Raw genomic sequence first — 20,795 nt, 5'->3', positions numbered from 1 at the left:
GGAAAGTACCGCAGGAGTAAGACGAAAGAGAAATCCTGTGCGTGTCTCTGGAGGATCAGGAAAAGGCCCGCAGGCGCCCCGCCTTCCTGAGTGTGCCAAGTGCCAGGGGGCCGACCCTTGGACCAGGAGGTTCTCCCACGACCCTTTCTGGCTCGGCATCCGCTTGCCGGCGGGTAGGCGGATCCTCGTGGGCGGAGGCGAGCGGCAAGACAGGAGCCGCGGTTTCCCACAGCCGCTTCTCCCGCGCAGGGTCCAGAAAAAGGCCGGCGGGAGGAAACGCGAAGCCACGTCCCGCCCCGTCGTCCCACCCACCGCGTCCCCTCCCCCTGGGCTGCGGGAAAAGCGGCCGTGGGCGCCGCTGCTCGCTGTGGGGTGGCGGGCGCGGTCGAGGCGGAGCGCGTGGCCAGCGGACGAGATGCGAGCGCGGCGGCGGGCCCGGCCGCTCTGGGCCGCTCTGCTGGCGCTGGGGGCGCTGGCGGGCGTCGGCGTCGGAGGTGAGTGAGGCTCGGCGCCCGCCGCAGGGACAAGCTCTCCAGGGGGCTGCGCCCCGCTCCGCCGCAGCCGAGTCTGCAGACCTGGAGCCGGGAGACTCAGGCGGGCCGGGCCCGCGTTGCTGCTCTCGGAGTGCCCGGGCCCCGGCTGGGGCCATCAGAGTCCAGAGCTGGGGACCTTACTGGACCCTCGGTGGCAGGGGTGACAGGCGACCGGTGCCAGGGGGCGGGCCTGGACCCCGGAGCCGGTGGCCGGGTTGGTCGCCTCGCTGGGGCGGCCTCGGCGCGCGCGGTGCGGTGGGCGCAGCTCCGAGCCAGCCCGGTGCTGAGCGCTGGCTGCGAGCATCCCGGGTGGTCCCAGCTGTGCGAGGGAAGACCCGCCCGGCCCGGGAGCCGGGGCGACGTGGGCTGTCTGGGGCTGTCCCGCGCGTTGGCAGGGGGATGTGCTTGTAGCTTCTCGAGTTAGCGTGTACCCGCGCGTTCCCCAGTTATTTGACATTCTTTTCTCCCTGTGCCACACTTCCAAGTTTTTCTAACTTGGTGGCTCCCCGCGGGAGCGTTTCGGAGCAGGATAAGGGCGCTGCCCCCTACAGTGACCCTGGCAGCGCCTCTGCTTCAGTGACAGACCCCGGACCTGAAAAATCTTTAGGGTATGCGGGGAGTCATAGCAAGGGTCCCTGGGGCTGGTTTGGATCCCAGGCTTTGTCTCTCCTGCTGCTGCGCGAATCATCAGCTTCCAGGGCAGTCGACGTTTGGTCGCATTGCCAGGGAGGGTGGTGAAGGGGCAGTGAGGCACAGCCCTGGGGTGCTGCCCTTGGTCCTTCCGGAACCCTGGTGATCTTCCCGGGAGAGCCCTTGCTCTGGAATCTCTGGGATCAAGCCTTCCTCAGAGGACGCACGAGTGTGCATACATATACTTTTTTAAAAAATTTTACTGTACTTTTTTTTTTAGATGAAGGTTTACAGAACAAACTAGTTTCTCATTAGTTAGTACACATATTGTTTTATGACATTGGTTAACAACCCCACAGCATGTCAACACTCTCCCTTCTCCACCTTGGGTTCCCTATTACCAGCTTTCCTGTCCCCTCTGGCCTCCCAGTCCTAGCCCCTGGGCTGGTGTGCCCCTTTAGTCTTATTTTGTTTTATGGGTCTGTCTAATCTTTGGCTGAAGGGTGAACCTCAAGAGTGACTTCGTTACTGAGCTAAAAGGGTGTCCAGGGGCCATATCTCTAGCGGTTTCCCAGTCTCTGTCAGGCCTGTAAGTCTGGTCTTTTTTTCATACATATACTTTTAATGAAAACGGTAATACTCACTGTAAAACAATTTAGACCAAGTAGAAGGGATTAAAAAAAAAGAATTGATAAGTCCATTTCAAAGATAACTAATTTAAAATACTTTGGCGAATGCCTTCCAGACTCCTCTATGTATGTATAGACAATATATGTAAAAAGATCATACTGAACAGGGTGACAATATTTTAATGGAATAGTTGATGTATAAAAAAAAACCCCCAAAACCCGCTGCTGTCGACTCATAGCAACCCTATAGGACAGAGTAGAATTGCCCCGTAGGATTCACACGGAGGGCATGGTGGAGTTGAACTGCTGGCCTTTTGGTTAGCAGCCAAGCTCTTAACCACTGATGTATAGGGGGCTGCTTAGGTTGTCATTACTGAAACTTCCCAGGTGATAGAGACTAACACAGGTCCAGCCATCTTCAGCCTGTAGTGAATAGCCTGATGACTGTCACAGAAATATGAATCCTCAGCATTCTGCCCTGGAGATGTTAGCACGTTGGGTTAGATGCTGCTGCTGTTGATGGGAATGGAGAAATCTATGAGGGCAACTCAGCTGTTTCCTACTGCTTCCATGAACTTAAAACATTTTTTGCTTTCATTTCCTTTGTTTTTTACATCCACAACATTCTAAATTCACTTTTGTGTATAATCATTATACTTTCCTAACAGTTTAAGAAGTAACGAGATAACATAAGATAGTGCCCAGCGTGGTGCTTAGCTCAATGTTGGTGAAGATATGTTATTTTGCTGTCTCCCCCAAGCTCCCATCCCCGGTATATCGTGTAGATGTGGTTTACACAGTTGTAATGGCCCATTACAATTCCACTGCATTGACATAGCTAAGTTTGGTTGGCAGTTCCTTACATGAGAGGTCCTTCAGGAGATGTGTTCACTGATTTGTTGGTGAGACTGGGGTGATTCTCAGCAGCGGTGGTGGACTGTGTTAAGCTAGCCCCAGACTCTCTCTGAAAGGCAGGGTAGTGTTTAAGAGCAGGGGCTCTAAAGTCAGACCCCTGAGTAAAAGACCCTGCAGTAAAAGCAGTTTCTATTATATTTACATTCCCCATCCCAGTGTTAGGAGTGCTGATGGTGCACCAGTTAAGAGCTCTACTGCTAAATGAAAGGTAGACAGTTCAAGGTTGGTGTCTTGAACCATCTCAACTGCTCTGGCACAGAAAGACCTGCTCGCATAAAGATTACCTTACAGAAAACTCTATGGGGCAGTTCTGCTCTGTCACTATGAATCATCATCGACTTGATGGCACTCAACAACAACCCCAGTGTTGGGGGTAGGGTTGCAGGTCCCTGGGAAGAAACTGGTGGGGTGAGAGTAGGAGAGCTATGTTGGGGACATACAGTGTTGAAAGGATACAGAAGAGGGCTGGGGGGGAGTGGCATAGAAAGGCTGTTCTAGAGCAGGAGAGTCTGGTGTGGGGAGAAGGGAGGTTGTTTGAAGGTAGAATTGAGTTTTGGATTCAGTTGAGTTCTCCCAGAAAGCATTGCATTTTTGTGGCTTTTCCATATTTAAGTCTTTATTCTAACCCCAAATCCTGATGGTTAACGAATTTTGTTTGCTATTACCTCTAAGCTGGTTAATGCTGAGCTGAAGTGCTGATTTCTCCTCCTGAGTTTATATCCTAGAGACTCTCCAAACGAAGCCCTCTGCAGGAACTCTTGGGAGCTGGAGAGAACTGGGAGGAAGTGTTGTTGGCTGAGAAAAGGGGCAGCTGTGGTTTAGAGCCAGTGGGATGTGAGTTTCATTCTTGACTTTTGCCTCTTATTGGCTGTGTAACCTTGGGCAACTTACTTAATCTTTTGGGGGCTCAGTTTCCTTATTTGTAAAGTATAGAAAATAATACTTCTATGACTATGCCAATTAAGTGAGATAGAGGCACAAAGTAAGAGTTCAATAAATGGCAACTATTATTATTACCATTACCCTTCATCTCTATGGTATCCACTGTGTACGGGGTCAAGAGCTGTTACTCTTCCATGCATGAGTGTAGTCCAGGCTTCCAGAATGAGACTGATGGAATCCCTTTCCCACTCCTTTGGAGGAAGAGACCCCTGCTATTTTAACACATTCCGCATTGGTTACTTGGGATATACCAGCCACTCTGACCGAGCAAGAACCCATGGGAGAGGCCGAGGAGGGAGAGGCTCATACCTTTGCTTTATCCATGAGAAAACCTCAAGTTTTGTCTCTAGGAAAAGAGAGAGGTAAAGGTGTCCACAAGATTTCAGGTTCCATGAGGAGAGGGACATGTCTGTTTTGTTCAACACTATACCCAGTGCCTGGCACAGAGCTGGCAAAATAAATACCTATGGAACGCTATGAAGTCATGTAGAAGTAGCAGGCCTCACTTTAAGGAACCCAAAATTTGAATATCTTCATTCATGTAAGACCCTGAAGTGCTCCAACCTGACATTCTGGAGAGCATTAGAGTCCTGCTGAGACCAGTTCTTTGGGCGTTAAGTACTGTTGTACCATTCGAACCTCTGAGGATGCTGGAAACTCAGTGGATGCTCTGTCAGGTGTCTACTCTTTTTTTCCTGCCCAAGAGGAACCAGTCAGGAGAGCAACGTTCCCCTTTCCTCCCCTAACCTCCACAAACTTGTGAGAGTGAGGGCAAAGTTGAGGAGTGGCAGAGGCCTCCTGGGGACAGCACAAGATGGGACGAGGAGAAGGGGGAGTTTGGATATGACTGGAATTTTCTAATAGAAATTTCTCCTCCGTAATTCCCCACCCTGCTCAGGACCTCTGGTTATCATCCCCTCCCAGTCCCAAGAATTCTTCTGCCCTCGTTGGCAGGAGTAGCCAGGAAGCGTGCCCACAGGAACCACAACTCATGAATCAGCAGACAGATAATTAACTGGAGGAGTGACTGAGTAGCTTCAGAGATAAACCGCTTGGCTTGGCCCAGCCCTCTCTGCTGCCCGCAGAGCTGGCCTACGACTTCACCCCATCGCCTCTTCTCCCATCTCCGGAACTTTGGCCCTTTTTGAGTGGGAAGATTATTGTGCCTGGTGGAGCTCAAGTCACCAGTGGTAATGAAGGTGGAAGCAGGGAAAGGATACAGTTTAGTGAAACTGCTTGATCCTCTCTGTAAACTGCTGCTATTTATTTATATGTAAGGCTCTCCAGCAAAAAATTTGTAAAATCTATCTCTCCATGCACACAGTGTCCCCCAAAACACTCTTCTTTTCTTTTTTTTAAGTTAGGTTTCCAAAACCTAAAACCCATTGCCGTTGAGTCGATTCCAACTCATAATTTATGTACAGTAAAATACGTCTTTTTTTAGTTGTACAGTTCTATGAATTTTGACAAATGCATACAATCACGTAACTACCACTATAGTCAAGATACAGAATATTTCCATCATTCCGAGAAGTTTCAGTGAGCCCCTTTGTAATCAATCCCCTAACCCCACCCCAGGTCCGTGGCAACCACTGATCTGTCCCTATAGCTTACCTTTTTCAGAATGTCATATAAATGAAATACTTCGTAGCCTTTCAAGTCTGGCTGTTTTCACTTAGCATAATGCATTTGAGATTGACCCATGTCCTTGCATGTATCAATAATGTGTTTCTTTTCATTGTTAAATAGCATTTTGTTGTATGGGCGCTCCACAGTTTTGTTTATCCATTCACTAACAGATGGGTATTTGGGTTGTTTCCACCTTTTCAGAATTGTTAACGTTGTTAGCTGCCACAGAGTCGCCCCCGACTCATGATAACCCAATGCAGAAGCCACTATAAACATTTGTGTGCACATTTTTGTGTAGATCTGTTTTATTTCTCTTGAGTAAATATCCAGGAGGGGGATTGCTGTGTTTTATGGTATGTTTAACTTTATAAAAAGCTGCCAAACTATTTTCCAAAGGGGCTGTACTGTTTTTCATTCCCACCAAAAAAGACCTGGCTATCTGCTCCCATGAAGATTACAGCCTAGGAAACCCTACTGGGCAGTTTTACTCTGTCACATGGGGCCGTTATGAGTTGGAATCCACTGGACTGCACACAACTACAATGCCTAATTATGTTGAACACCTTTCATGTGTCTATTTATCATCTGCATTTCTTCCCTGGGAAAATATCTGTTCAAATCTCTTGCCTATTTTTTAATGGCGTTATTTGTTTTCTTACATTTGTGTTATAAGAATTTATTAATATGTATGTTGGATAGTAATCCTTGATCAGATAGGTGGTTTACAAATATTTTCTCTTAGTCTTTGGCTTGTCTTTTCATTTTTTTGATAGTGTCTTTAAATTTTTATGAAGTCTGGTTTATCAAATTTTTCCTTATGTATTGCTCTTTTGATGTCTTATCGAAGAAATCTTTGCCTAACCCAAAGCTGTGGAGATTTTCTATGTTTTCTTCTAGAAGTTTTATAGTTTCAGGCTTTACATTTAGATTTATGATCTTTAAAAAATTTTCTTATTATGATAAAATAAATGTGATAAAATATTTGCCATTTCAACTATTTTTTATGGGCAAGCCAGTGATTATGATCCATTTTGAATTAATTTTGTATATGGTGCAAGGTATGGGTCGAGTTTCATTCATTTTGCATATTGACGTCCAAGCTAGAAATCCTCTTTTTCTTCAAGAGCCCCTTTCTTTCACAAACCCCAGAGTCAGGAGAGACTGCTTGGATGGTGTTTATATCCATTGTGCCATTCCTCACTCAGCAAGGCAGGGTTTTCAGAATTAGTGCATTCCCATTCTAAAGATCTTTAGGCTTGATTCATGCCAGGATTTATACTCATTCTATCCAAGGAAATCTTTGTGCTCATGAGAAGTGGAGTCCCGCTACCAGAGGCGACTCTATCTTTTGTGGGTGTTGAGACAGTTACTCTGAAAGCCATGGGGCTAGAGCTGTTAAACCCCTGAGATGCCATCCAGCTTTTGATTTCTAAATTTTCTAGTTGGATAGATGCATTCAGGCCATGTGTAAGCCATTTATTAGTTTTCCCAAGTGCTAAATTGTTAAGGACCTCAGGATATTGGAGAAGATTTTGCAGTAAAATCTTTTGCAGAAGATTTTATCCTTTGTCCTAAGAGCAATGGATATTTTGTGGCCAAATATGGTATGTCACAATTCTTGGAGGCAGAAACTGTTAAGTAAACCTGGGGCTAGTCTACCTTTTTTTTTTTGGTAGCAGCTTAGGGGAAAAAAACCCAAAACAACCAACTGTAAGTCTTCCTGTCTGTTTTCTGTCATGTTCCCATAAAAAGGCTACTCACATGTACTCCCTACTCCCCCACCCCATGTTGCTTAGCTCAGTTAGTGAAGATGTTCATACATTCAAGGTGAGAAAGAATGAGACAATACATGCTCATTATAAGAAAGTCAAACAACAGAGAGTAAAATTGCTGATTCCCCTCTAATTCTATTTCTCTGTAATACCTACTCTTAATCAGGTGGTGTGTTCTACTCAGACTCTTTCCCCTTGCATATTATATCATTCTCACATATGAATGTGTGTGTGTGTGTATTCCTTTTACCTAAACACGTGTTATATTTTTTTGAACTCACGAAGCCACTTCCTTTCATATGAAAAGAAAACTCAGTGTGAAAAGAACTTCGGGTTTGGAATTAAGAAACCAGAAGTGAAAAAAGGTCCGTTCTGAGGTGGTCCACAGAAGGGGCCCTGAGGGAAAACCACCTTAGAGTGAGGCACCAAAGCACAACCCTATTTTTGCTCTTATGAAACTCAGTTTTATAGCTTTTCTCAGTCTATTAATGGCTCTCCTCATCCTAGGAGCAAATTCCATGGTAAGTTCAGTAAATGGAAAAAGACCTGATACCAAGAGAGGCTATATGCTGGTTCATTTCAGCACAAGAACTACTGCTGGCAAAGGGGATTTGGTTACTTTTGGGTTCATAATAACCCAGCTCCAACAAGAAGGACCTCAAACTCTGGGGCTCTGGCTTGCTACCACATCACATGGGTTACATGATCTAAATGGAAACACAGATACAAACTGCTGGAGGAGGCCAAGATAAGAGGCCTTCTCCCTGTCTCCCAGCAGGGACCCCACCTTCAAGGTCAGCCTCTGGGCCCTCAGTCCCTCCAGAATACTGTGGCCGCCTCCAATGAGGTCATCCATGCTGTGGTGGGCTTTGTGGAGGGAGGAGTTAAACTGCAGAGATTCATCCATTGGTATGGTGGTGTCAGAGTCCTGTGAAAAAAACGCAGGGGCTTGATTAACTTCGCTTGCTGGTTACCTCCTGAGGTCCCTCCTGACTACTTAAAGTCAAGCCAGTAAAACAGCCACAGGGAAGAGTGCAAGAATCACAGGAACCTAAGAGAAGAAAACGCAAAGATCTGGAATGGCTGTTTGCACAGAGGAACAGAGAGTTTTCAGACTTGTCACTCCCTAAATAAACCCCGCTGCACAAGGCTGGTTAACTCCTGCCTCTGTATCATCACCCCCACTTAGGAAAAAACTCTCTGTTCTCTTAAGACCTCATCTGGCTCCTTCCAAAGGCTTCTTTAACTATTCACTAATCTAGTTTGTTCCAATTGTTCCTTTACTTGGCCTTCCCTAATACAGTATTAAGTGTTGGTTTTTGTTCCTTAGCCACTTCATCTACAGCTTATCTCTCCAGTTGGATGGAGATTGACCAAGGGTAGAAGGAAGGGACGGTGTCTTCCATGGAAGCCTTAATAGTGTTTAGATGGGACTATGCTCCCAAGCAAGGAGCCCTGATAGCACAGTAGATAAGTGCTTGGCTGCTACCCGAAAGGCTGGCAGTTTGAACCCACCAGCTGTTCTGCCGGAAAAGCTGTGGCAGTCTGCTTCCGTAAAGATTTACAGCCTGGGAAGCCCTATGGGGCAGTTCTACCCTTACCTACAGGGTCCCGATGAGTCGGAATTGACTTGATGACAATGGGTTATGTTCTCGAGCAGGGAAGAACAGTTTGCTAAATCAATGAAGGGGGAAAGAACTACTACGGATCAAGGACTTTCCACTTTACATGCCTATCACCCTAAGCTGCCATAATCCTCATACCAGCCCTACAAGGTATTTGTACTATTTTTATCCCCACTTTACAGATGAAGAAACTGAAGCCCAGAGAGGGGAAGTAACCTACCCAAGCTCACACAGTTGGGGAGGAAGTTGGGTGGGGCATGAACCCTGGTACTGAGCCTGCCCTTTTAACCACAGTGGAGAGAGGAATGCCAACTCCAATCCTGGTGGCTCTTACTTCACACTGAAAATGGACTGTATGCAGAAACAGGTTACCACATTACCAGTTATGATACTGTTCTCTTTTCCAGCCCCCTGACCATCGCATAATGTTCTGCTAGGCACAGCTGTTTTAACCACTTCTAGCCCAGTTTCAATTGTCACAAAGAGGTTAAACCACCTTTTCTCTGCTTAACTGTTGTGCCACCAGGGCTCCTTTGTTAAATAGTAGGAAGCAATGATAAGTTCTTGAATAGGGATTTGACATAGAATCAGAGTCCCGGGAACTTAGGGAGACCATCAAAGAGGTGAGGGGACAAGCCTGAGATAAAATAGTCAGTGGAATGGCAGAGGTGGTTTTAGACCTGGAGTCTCCTGCCTGTCAGTCTGCATGTTTTCCCTACCACATTCACTATTAAGCAATAATATTTGTTGTTTTACTACTCCTGCCCTTATGTTGTTTCCTAAGGGCTGAGTGCTACTTTGAGAACCAACCCGTAAGGATGATGGGCTCTATGCAGTGTTCAGCACATGGCTACTAAATTAATCCAGCTGGAGATGGTAACCAGACATGTTCTGGCTTCACTTACAAGGATACATCCTACTGATGAAGGGTCAGTGAAAGTAACGACCAGTGGTGAAAACCTTTGAATTTTGTTCAAAGGGGATCCACTTGCTCAGGCTCAAATCCTTCCTGTCTTTCCCTCATGTCCCACATGTAATACATCAGCAAGACCTCAGAATATATCCGGAATCTGACCCCTTCACACCGTCTTCACCACTGCCATCCAAATCCACACCACCACCATCTGTTGCCTGTACTGTTGTAAGAGCTTTCTAAGTTGTCTTGTCTCCTTCTTGCTTCTACAGTCTGTCCTCCATGTAGCAGCCAGGATGATCTTTTCCTGCCCACCTCTGCTCAGATTCCTCCAGTGGCTTCCCAACACAGGAAGAACGGAAGCCCTCCCCCTACCGTGGCCTACAGCTTCTTAGTGCTCTGGTCCCTGCTGCTTCTCCAGTCTCCTCTTTGCCTCTCTCTTTCTATTCCAGCTATACTGGCATTCCTGATATTTCTCTAATAGGCTGAGCTCCATCCAGCATGGGGTCTGTCTTAGATACCGGGTGCTGCTCTAATGGAAATATCACAAGTGGATGGCTTTAACAAACAGAAATTTATTCTCTCACAGTTTAGGAGGCTAACATTTTGAATTCAGGGTGCCAGCTCCAGGGAAGGCTTTCTCTCTCTGTTGGTTCTGGAGAAAAATCCTTGTCATCAATCTTCCCCTGGTCTAGGAGCTTCTCAGCATAGGGACCTCGAGTTCAAAGGATGCTCTGCTCTTGGCTCTTCTTGCTTGATGGTAATGAGGTCACTATTTCTCTGCTTGCTTCTTTCTCTCTCTATCTCTTATAAGACAAAAGGTGATGCAGGGCACACCCCAGGGAAATTCCCCTTACATCTGATCAGGGTTGTTAACTAGTAGGAAGCAATGATGGGTTCTTGAATAGGGATCTTACATAGGATCAGAGTCCCTGGGCCTTAAAGAGATCATCAGAGAGGTGAGGGGACAAGCCTGTGGTCACACAGCCAGAGGAATGGCAGAGGTGGCACCAGAGTAAAGGTGCTGCATCCCACCCTAATCTTCTTTAACATAACCTAATCTTGCCTCATAAACCACAGGCAGAGATTAGGATTTACAACACATAGGGAAATTACCTCAGATCACAAAATGGAGGACAGCCAGACAATACTGGAAATCATGGCCTAGCCAAAGTGACATATATTTTGGGGGGACACAATTCAACCTGTGACAGGGCCATTGCCCTTTTAGGTTCTTTCTAAAATGCTCATCCCTTAGGCCTTCCCATCACTTAGTTCTTCACATCCTTTTGAGAAGTCACATCCCCAGAGAGGCCTTTCCTGATCACATTATCCAAAGGAATTTCCCTACCCTCCTTGATCCCTATTTCTTTATCCTACTTGATTTTCTTAAAAGCCCTTGCCACTGTTTGAAATTTTACCTTTTGGTTGTGTGTGCTTTTGATATCATCTTTTACTGAAATTTAAGCTTCACAACAACAGGGACTTTTTTAGTTCATCAGTGTATCTCCCATGCCTTGGAGAATACCTGGTGAATGTAGTGTACTCAGTGAATATTTCTTAAATGAATGAATGGATCCTGACACCACTGATATATTTGTAGAAGAGTATAAGGTTAAAGTAACCACCTTTCCATTATCTTTAGGTGGATTAACCATAGCACAGTTTTCATTCTAGGCTGGCTTTGCTCAATCATGCACAGTGTTTCAGGGTAGCGGTCCTCAAAATCATGTCATGTATGCTATAGAGATGCAAATCTATATTAATATTGGTGGACACAAACTATTAAACAAATGCCGTCCAATATTAAGTATCTTATTTAATTGGGTCTGATGGACTTTTTTTTTTTTACATTTTAACATCTCTGAAATTAGGGTGCATCTTATGTCTATAGTCTTAGAGTTGATGAAATATGGTAGTTTGGATGATGCCTCAAAAACCCAACCATTGCTGTTGAGTGGATTCTGATTCACAGTGACCCTATAGGACAATGCCTACTGGAGCTTTTTGCTCAGAGCACAGAGGTGTGTATTACATGGAACCTCACTTGGGTTACAGAGCTGCTGCTATGTGTAGTGAAGGAACAAAAGTAAAACAAGCTTTCTCAGTAACTTGCTCTAGAGAAACCTCTTGTGTGTTCACAGGGCAGTTAGCATGAGATGTTTTGTTCTTAGATGCCTCACCCAGCCAGGTGAGTGCAGTGGAAGATCACGTGTCTGAGTCACGTGGTATCTCCATGGACCAATTGGGAAGTGACCAGCCAAAGGTCAGTGGCAGGGCTAGGGGCCCAGGCCAGAATTCCTCTCTGGCAGACAGTATAAGAAAGATGTCCATAGTATTTGCTATACAGATCACCCTCCCTTCCAGCTCTGGCCTAGCCCTCTCCCAAAGTCCCCTGGCCTCATTAGGGCGGCCAGTTCCTGCATTCTGACATCCTGTCTTATTGAGCAATGTGCCCTCAAAATAGCCCTCACTGACGCATTATGACTTCCATCAGTTCCAACTCCCTTCCTTTTTTCCTTTTTTCTCCATTTTTCTCACCCTTTGTCTCTCTTCTGGTCCTGTGAGTCTGGCTGAGGTGCCAAACCACAGCTTCTACTTCTACTTTCCAGGCAAACTTCTTGGCTGGTCTTGTCTATCCCTTCTAATTAGCCTTCTCTTCTTGGCCATCCTTCTGACATTGGATTTTTGAATGCTAATATTCCTTGCTCCATTTAGAAGCCAGATCTGAAAATCAATCATTTTGCCCTAGCTTGCTGCTTTCTGCCTCCACCCCCCATCATTTCCTTGTTTAGGGCATACTCTGAGGTGTGTATAGTGCCCTGTAGAATGGTGTCTGAGAGGAAAATAAAAAAAGTACAACATTCACTTACGATAAACCAGCTTGAGACTCAAGATAGCAACAGCAGCAGCTTTAGCAGCGACATTTATTGAGCACTTTCAGTAAGTCGGGATCTACTCGATGGCAATGGGTTTGGTTTTTTTTTTTTTGGTTTTCAGTTTGCCAGCTTCTGTGGTTTTACAGAGATTGTTATTGTTGTTCGGTGCCATCTTTTTTCCCGTGGAACTGCTGGATGGGTTCAAACTGCCAACCTTTTGGTGAGTACCCTAAGGGTTCCTTTTAGAGAGGTTAGTTTCTTCTATCCTTACCACCATCCTGTGAGGTAGTGTACCAGGGCCAGCCCACCTGGTGTTGTCTTTACTTCGGCTAAACTGTCAGAGGAAAGGGTCGGTAAAACAAAACAAAACAAAACAAACCCCCAAATCCGCTGCCGTTGAACCGATTCCGACTCGTAGTGACCCTATAGAACAGGGTAGAACTGCCCCATAGAGTTTCCAAGGAGCACCTGGTAGATTCAAACTGCCGACCTTTTGGTTAGCAGCCGTAGCTCTTAACCACCCACCAGGGTTTCCAAAGGGATGGTAAAAAAACCCCAAACCAAACCCACTGGCTTCGAGTTGATTTCGACTCATAGTAACCCTATAGGACAGAGTAGAACTGCCCCATAGAGTTTCCAAGGAGCGTCTGGCGGATTCAAACTGCTGACCTTTTGGTTAGCAGCTGTAGCACTTAACCACTGCGTCACCAGGGTTTCCGTAAAGGGGTGGTAAAAAAAAAAAAAAAAAAAAAAGGAGTTGTTAATTCTAATCAGTGAAACTAGTAGGGCTGAGTCTGGGCTTCTGAGGCTGAGCAAGCCCTATGAATGGCTGCAAACAAAGGCCCAAACACCTTCCAGATGTTCTGGAGGGAGGGGCAACCTCAGAGCAGCATCTCATTGAATCAGCATAGCCCAGGCACTGAGACTTCTGATGAGTCAGTTGCTTTCAGCCTCTGCATTCCAGGAAAACTGCCTTTGGTGGCAGGACTTGGTGAGGGGCATCCTAGAGGATCATTGGTTCTCACAACATCAACCTGTGATTCATTAAAAAGACGGGGTAAGGGGAACTGGGTAACAATGGCTCTCCAGGCATGACTTTCTAAAAAACAAATCCCAGCAGCTCAGTCATCCTCTGGGCTTAGGGACTGCCTGTTTACTGGAAGGGGGCCTGCTGTTATTTATTTTATATGTGGCAAGGCTTTATATTGTTGCTACAAGTCAGGGACTCATAAAACCACACAAAACCCGTTGCCATAGAGTCAATTCCGACTCATAGTGACCTTATAGGACAGAGTAGAACTGCTCCACAGAGTTTTCAAGGAGTACCTGGTGGATTCAAACTGCCAACCTTTTGGTTAGCAGCCGTAGCATTTAACCACGATGCCACCAGGATTTCCCTAGGGACTCATAGGGAAATGCTAATTTGAGAATGAGTGGATGAGTAAAAGGATAGACTGGGAAAAGTTTTCAAAAATAATTTGACAGTGCCCGCATCTCCCATGGTCCTCTTCTCTCTTCTAACTCTTCCCAAGTTCTCCTAATATTTCTCCTCTCCCTAGTGAAAATTGATGGTCTTTATGTCTAGAATCCTCCCCTGCCCCATGCCAATTCCCATGGAAACTCCAAAAAGGGAGGCAGACATCTAAAATAGTTCAGAACTCTTCTGATAAGACAAAAAGGGGAGGTGGTGGTGCAAATAATTTGTGCTCAACTTCTAATCTAAAGGTTGGAGGTTCAAACTCACCCAGTGGTGCCATGGAGGAAAGGCCTGTCGATCACTATGGTAAAGATTACAGCCAAGAAAACCCCATGGAGCAGTTCTACTCTGTAGCACATGGGGTCACCATGAATCAGAATTGATTCCACAGCAACAGGTTATCCTCATGTTGGGATGGAGAATGAGCGATTGTGAGGCCAGGAGATGGCTAGGCAGCCCCTGGTGGGAGAGGCCTCCTGGTTGCATTGTTGGTTCTGAATATTCAGGTATTCAGAATTTGGCAGCTCTAGGAAGACTGTCTACCTTTCCATTATGGCCATCAGACAGCTGAGGCCTGTCCCAACTCAGAGGTGGCCTTAATGCTTTGGGACCAGGTATGGAACCACTGCCATAATTCCCACCCCATAGCTGTCACATTTTGAGATTGTAGTCAGGTCACAGGGTGGCACTCCAGTGGTTACTTATGAATTTATAATGGAATCCATCTGAAGAAATCTAGAGTTGGGCAAGGCCTTTGAAGTCAGACAGACCCAAGACCCTGAGGGAACCTGGGGCTTCCGGGAGGTGCTTCAAGGTTTCCAAATATACTAGTTTAGTGTCCTTTTTTGGAGAACAATGAAGGTTTAATTTGTGGAATGATCTATTTACATGTTTTATACTGGAATTCTATGCACAGTTTTGAGAAATGAGCTAAGTTGCTTAAAACAGAAAACTCTGTGATCAACACTCTTCACTTCCATTCAATACATATTTGTTGAACATCTCCTTTGAGCAGGACTGGGGCTGGGCTGGAAACTCTCATGGCATAGTGGTTAAGTGCTATGGCTGCTAACCAAAAGGTTGGCAGTTTGAATCCACCAGGTGCTCCTTGGGAACTCTATGGGGCAGTTCTACTCTGTCCAATATGGTAGCTATAAGTCGGAATTGACTCGATGACAGTGGATTTGGTTTTTTAGGTTTAGGGCTGGGCTGGGCAAGGCTGGCCTCAAGGGGCTTAAAATCTATCTGGTGGTGGTGGTATTAAGGCAGATATAGAAATAATTTAATATGGTAGGAATATTAGAGTTGAAGAAATTCTATCAGTAAGATGCTAAGACTATTTCGAAAGGGAATTCAAGGAAGGGAGATTTATGGACAGCCAGAAGAATGCTGAAGTGAATTAGCTAATAGGTTCAGATTTGGTTAATCTAAGACAATAAACCTGAGCCTTTGGAGACTACCTTTTCTACCAGACAGAAATCATTGGCAATGCTGTTGGATGAGAATTCCATGCATTATTCTCAAGAATCATTTCCATTGTTATTAGCTTTTTTTTTTTTTGCAAGTTAACCTTAACTCCTACAGAGTTGTAAAAAAATCATTATCAATAGAAGTAAAAGAAAGGAACAGATAACCCCCAAGCATGATGGGCTTGTCAATGCCCTATATTACATTGAAAGTATACTCAGTAATCCCTTTGCCTATTTTCAAGTTTTGGATAATTTTTATTAACAATACTGTGTAAGTATATACACATTAATTTTCAGAGTGTGTTTTGTGGGGAGGGAGAGAGTTGAGTCACACTATATGGTCACTGTGTCTCGACTCAATGGCAAAGGATTTTTTTAATAATAAAATGGACTGAGGCATTCAGCTTGATGAGAAGTTTTGGGAACACTGGCAAAACACCCCAATAGTCAGGATGATTTCTCCAAACATAGATTTGCTGGTCTTACCAGCTGGGGGCAAAGGGGCCACTTTATAAAATTTGATAAAGGAACTGTCAGGGTAATTGGGCCTTGGTGAGGAATAAATCTTTATTCCTGCTCCTTATATTGGAAATCAGAAAATAGGCCTGGTGATCTGCTTCTGAAAAGTCACAGCCTTGAAAACCCTATGGAACTGTTCTACTGTGCACACATGGGGTCACCAACTGTAATCAACTCCAGGGGAACTAACAACAACAACGTATTGGACAAGACTGGGGTGGAGGGCAATGTAGGGAGAGGAGGTTTACCTGGTTGAGGCCAGGAAGGCTGAGCGAAGGGAAGCGAATTCCTGGCTTTTGCAGGCTGGGCATCTGAGGGCTGTTTTGGCCCCTATAGTTGGCTCTGCTTCTCCCCACCAGCTTTTTCTGTGGCCTTTGACAGTGTGAAGACTCTTCACATTGAATGATATTTTGTAGCATTCTAAGCGGTTCTCCCTTACCTCACTGAATTCTTGCCCAAATCCTGTTAGATAGATTTCATCATCTCATAGAGATTAAGTGACTTGCTGAAGGTCATAGCACAACTAGTAAGAAGAGGGTTCAAAATTCAAACACATGCTTTCCATCTTCAAAATTCCGTGTTTTTACAGCAAATAGCAATCAAAACAAAACAAAATCCATCGCCATTGAGTTGATTCTGACTCATAGTGACCCTAGAGGACGGAGCAGAGCTGCCCCGTAGGGTTTTCAAGGAGCAGCTGGTGGATTTGAACTGCTGACCTTGGTTAGCAGCTGAACTCTTAACCACTGTGCCACCAGGGCTCCAAATACCAATCAGCCTTTTCTAACATTTTTGTGCTTCTCCGGAGCATTCTATACTTGGATCCCAAAATATATAGATTGGGAAGGGACAAAAGCTTGAGAACTTTTCAGAAGATTTGCTTTGCCCTGGCAGGCTGGCCTGACATTGTCCATATGGCCCTCTTCCCCATCTGCCAGGTGTAGGCTTTGCTACTGTTAGTGCATCTGGGCTTTGGACCCCTTAGTAGTGGCTGTGAATATATCAATAGAATAATTGAAGAGAGGGCAAGTCGCTGTCTCTTTGGGCCTCACATTTTCATTTGCACAATGTACGGCGTAAACGCTTTCCACTGGTTTTGATCTGACACTTTGGGTCTAATGTCAGCCCTGCTCCATCACTTTGGCATCGCTGTGGCTTCATCAAGTGACGATGAATTCTCCTGAGCTTCCTCACTGTCCTTTCTTCTTACCAACCACCCTATGCTTGGTAAATGGCTATAGTTGGGGTGTGTTTATGTGTATCCGAGAGCCCAAATCTGGGCATTTGGGCAAGTTGGGAAAGACGGGGCAGGCTAGTTACTTCTGTGAGCTGATTCAGGCTTTAATGCCCTTGTCTCTCTGTTGCAGGGCCCAGCATCTGTGCCACCCGAGGTGTGAGCTCCTGCCAGCAGTGTTTGGCTGTGAGTCCCATGTGTGCCTGGTGCTCAGACAAGGTAAGGAACAGACACCTGACCGTTCTTGTTCCCCAGACTCAGCTGCTTTTGTGCAGGAGTGGACCCATGGAGATATCTTCTTCATCCTAAATGCCTTTCTGAGCAAAACTAGGGATGGATGGCGAAGCCAGCTGTGCTGGGGGTGTTGCTGAGAATGCTGTTCAGAGTCTAGCATGTAACTCCAGCCCTGGCCAATTCAGTTGGTCCTCCAGGCTTTACTGCAGCCATGGCTACAGCCTTATAACACTTCACTTGGTTTTTGTTGAGGAGGAATATTCCAGGGAAGCAGGGCCTCAAGTCTCAAAAGGAAAGGCAGGAGTAGGACATAAGTATGAAGGGGGTGTTGGCCTACAGACATCTCAGAATTCTAAAAAGGCAAACAAAAGAGGAATCTTCTGCTTGTGTGGGAGTGTTTAGTCAAAATTTTTCTCTATCCCCCTCTGGTGATTGGACCCCTGCAGCTTTATCTTTTCCTTTCTATTCTTTTCCTCCTTCCTTCCCTCTCCTAGGTGTCAGTGAGGGAAGGACCTGGGCCTATTTGGTAAGGATGGGAGGGGGACGAAGTCCCTGGGTGTGGCAAATGGTTAACATGCTCAGGTACAAACCAAAAGGTTGGAGGTTTGAGTCCGTGCAGAGGCGCCTCGGAAGAAAGGCTTGGCGTTCTACTTCCAAAAAGTTGCCATTGAAAACCCTATGGAACACAGTTCTACCCAGACATACATGGGGTCGCCATGAATCGGAATCAACTCAATAGTAGCTGGTTTGGGAGGGTGACAAGAAAGGGTTAGCTGTGTCTAGGCAGAGGGTTTGTTGTGTCTGGGGCCCTAGGGAATGAGTGTGTCTGAGGGAATGGCTGTTTGTGGCTGGGACGGGAATTTGGAGCTGGCAAGAGCTGGTGGGTGAATGTGGCTGGAGAGGCTCCCAGTGATTACAGAGTCTGAGGCTTAGTCACTGGCCTGACCTACGGCAGGTGGTTACCTGAGCTCCTGGCCTGGCTGCTTCTCAGCTACCTGAGGCGCCCTCTCTGTCATGACATCAGGTCCCTGCCTTCTCTGCAGTTTTTATGACCACTCCTGGACCTTCATTCTCTCTGTCTGCTTCTCTTCCTGACCGACTGAGTTTCCTAAAAAGGCAACCTTCCTGGCAGGCTGAGGGTTGGGGGGCTGGGTGGGAAGGGCAGTGGGTGCTAGGAGGCTGTGTTTATCCCTAGACAGGAGTGCCAGAACAGCAGAGGCCAGCTCAACACCCTGCTTTGCCTCTGTGCTCAACTGCAGGGGAGCTGCTCCCAGAGGCAGCTGCCCAACATCTGGGCTACACTGACTTCATTTAGCAAGCGAAACATTCCCTGGGGCTGGGGGCAGGGAAAAGGGGTGAGTCCTTGCCTTCTGCCCTGGCCAGGTTCTCCTCTACTCTGGGCTGAGCTGGGCTGCTCCAGCGTGACGTGGCCTCCTCTCTTCTCCTTTGCTTTGTCTTCCTTCCCTTGGTCACCATTACAATGTTATTAAGCTACCATTACAAGACAGTTGCAATTCTGCAGCTGAATCCTGGAATGGGAGAGAAGGAGGGAGTGCTGAATGGAGAAGATGCCTCATTTGAATTGGTGGATATGAAGCTGGCTGGAGCAGAGGCTTGGGAAGAGAAGCCCTAGCAACACTCAATGAATGCTCTCCCTTCCTCCCCTCCTTTTAACCCAAAGCAAGAAAAAATTGTAGGCAACTCACCCAGAGGAGCCTGGGAAAAAAGGAAACATATTCCTAGAGGGTCTGCCCTCTTCTTTGTCCCATCTCCATTATCCACCCCCTTGACCCACCCATACAGGGAGAAACCTGGTATGCTGACCAGACAAAGCCCTTACGTCATGTGAACACATTTTTTGCAATGCCAGTGTAGAATGTAGAATCTTGTCCCCTGAGGCAGTCTGGGTGAGAGCAATCAGGAAGTTGCAAGGTAAGATCAAAGCATGAGGTATAGGACCAGCCTAGGGATGGGGTTGGAGTCGGAGAGGAAATGGGTGTAGCTAAGACCAAATAAAACTGTGGGAAGGTGGAAAATCCAATGAGATATTCTCTGGAAGAATGGAATATAAATATGTAAGTAGGGGAGGCCAGGGGTTTAGTGAGTGACAACAACTGTCACTAAGCATGAGAGAGGAGAGGAGAGGAGGGAGGGCGGGAGAGCTGGGTGTGGAGCAAAATGTGTCAACCAGGGAGGAATGGGAGTGGGAATCTGGGGTGTGACCTGAACAGACTGCTGTGTTTTTCCTGAAGGGAGCAGGGCTTCCCCAACTCAGGCTGAGTTTAGCTGTTGAAAGTGCCTCAGCTGTTCACTCAAAAAAAAAAAAAAAGGCGAAGGTCTGGGCCATTTTGTATGGGATTTGTTGAATAATTGACCCTGGAGACCCCCTTGTGCTTTTGCCTCCCCTGCCTTGGCCGTTTCAGGTGGGGCTGGCAGTGCCTTGAAAAACAACTGGTTGGGCTTAGCCTTCCCTTGGTAGCTAGAGGACAGCCGCTCTGGGTGTGTATAGTGATTACTTGGCGGAGTAATAGGAAAACATAGCCAAAGTCGATGAAAATGAAGTTTTGGGCTCATCTGTGTAGGGTGTATTCTTGGAGAGTTCAATACTGACATGTGCTCGGTGGCTTGGTGGTGTGCTGTGTCAAGGCTGTGAATCTAACAGAGGCCTGCATCATACAGAGATTCAACTTGTAGCCTTGGCCTCAGAGATACCATGTAGGAGTCTAGAACCTCCCAAACTCTGGTGGTGAGACTCTTCTGGGGTACTTGTTAAAAATAAAATTCCCAGGCTTCTTGTACCTGCTGCATCAGAATGGGCTCTTATGATAGCAGGTTTAGTGGAGATGATCATTGGATCAAGGTGGGTGGAAGTGGAGTAAAGTTGCCAGTTAAAATACTGGACACCCTGTCAACCTTGAATTAAATAAGAAATATTTTTTAGTATAAATATGTCTGAAATATTTGCTAAATTTGGCAACCCTAAGGTGGAGAGAAATAATAAGTATTCTTAGATAGGCCTGAATATACACTACAAGGTAGACCAGCTCATACTCAGCCCAACATCCAAGGATAGAAGAGGAGGAGTGAGTTCGGGGCTAGCAAAGTGGAGGAAGACTACAGTAGGATTTCTTTCTCATTTTCTTCTCTGCATCTACAGGGAAAAGGCTAAGGAATAGACTCTTGATATTCCATTTTAGCCACTCACATAATTTAAAAAAATCTCTGGTCTTCTTTCTTTGTATTTTTTTTTTTTTTTAATTTGGCAGATAAATGTCCATCTTAAGAGTGTTCCGGGTATTTTGCTCCAAGTTGTTATTGTTAAAAAAGTATAATATTAACAGTGCTCCTCTCCCTGTAAATCGTGAGGTGTGAATACCAGTAATTCTAAACTCTAA

General features: G+C 46.0%; 1 protein-coding gene across 3 annotated transcripts in view; it reads left to right on the top strand.

Moving 5' to 3' along the window:
* The first annotated feature begins 394 nt into the window (after positions 1 to 394).
* The window catches only part of ITGB3 (integrin subunit beta 3), a 53,635-nt gene continuing 33,234 nt past the window's right edge, over positions 395 to 20,795 (top strand). The window contains exons 1-2 of one of the 3 annotated variants that reach the window (XM_064270970.1): positions 395 to 494; positions 17,300 to 17,385. In XM_064270970.1, the coding sequence (XP_064127040.1) occupies positions 416 to 494; positions 17,300 to 17,385 (165 nt within the window). In that variant the 5' untranslated portion in view covers positions 395 to 415. Of the gene's footprint in view, positions 495 to 12,647; positions 12,688 to 17,299; positions 17,386 to 20,795 lie in introns of those variants that run through there. The other 2 variants (XM_064270968.1, XM_064270969.1) reach the window with 2 other exon arrangements.

The sequence above is a fragment of the Loxodonta africana genome, chromosome 18 (genome assembly GCF_030014295.1).
Source record: "Loxodonta africana isolate mLoxAfr1 chromosome 18, mLoxAfr1.hap2, whole genome shotgun sequence".
Taxonomy (NCBI): Eukaryota; Metazoa; Chordata; class Mammalia; order Proboscidea; family Elephantidae; genus Loxodonta; species Loxodonta africana.
The sequence above is the reverse complement of the archived record's forward strand: the minus strand, read 5'-3'. Positions and strand labels throughout refer to the sequence as shown.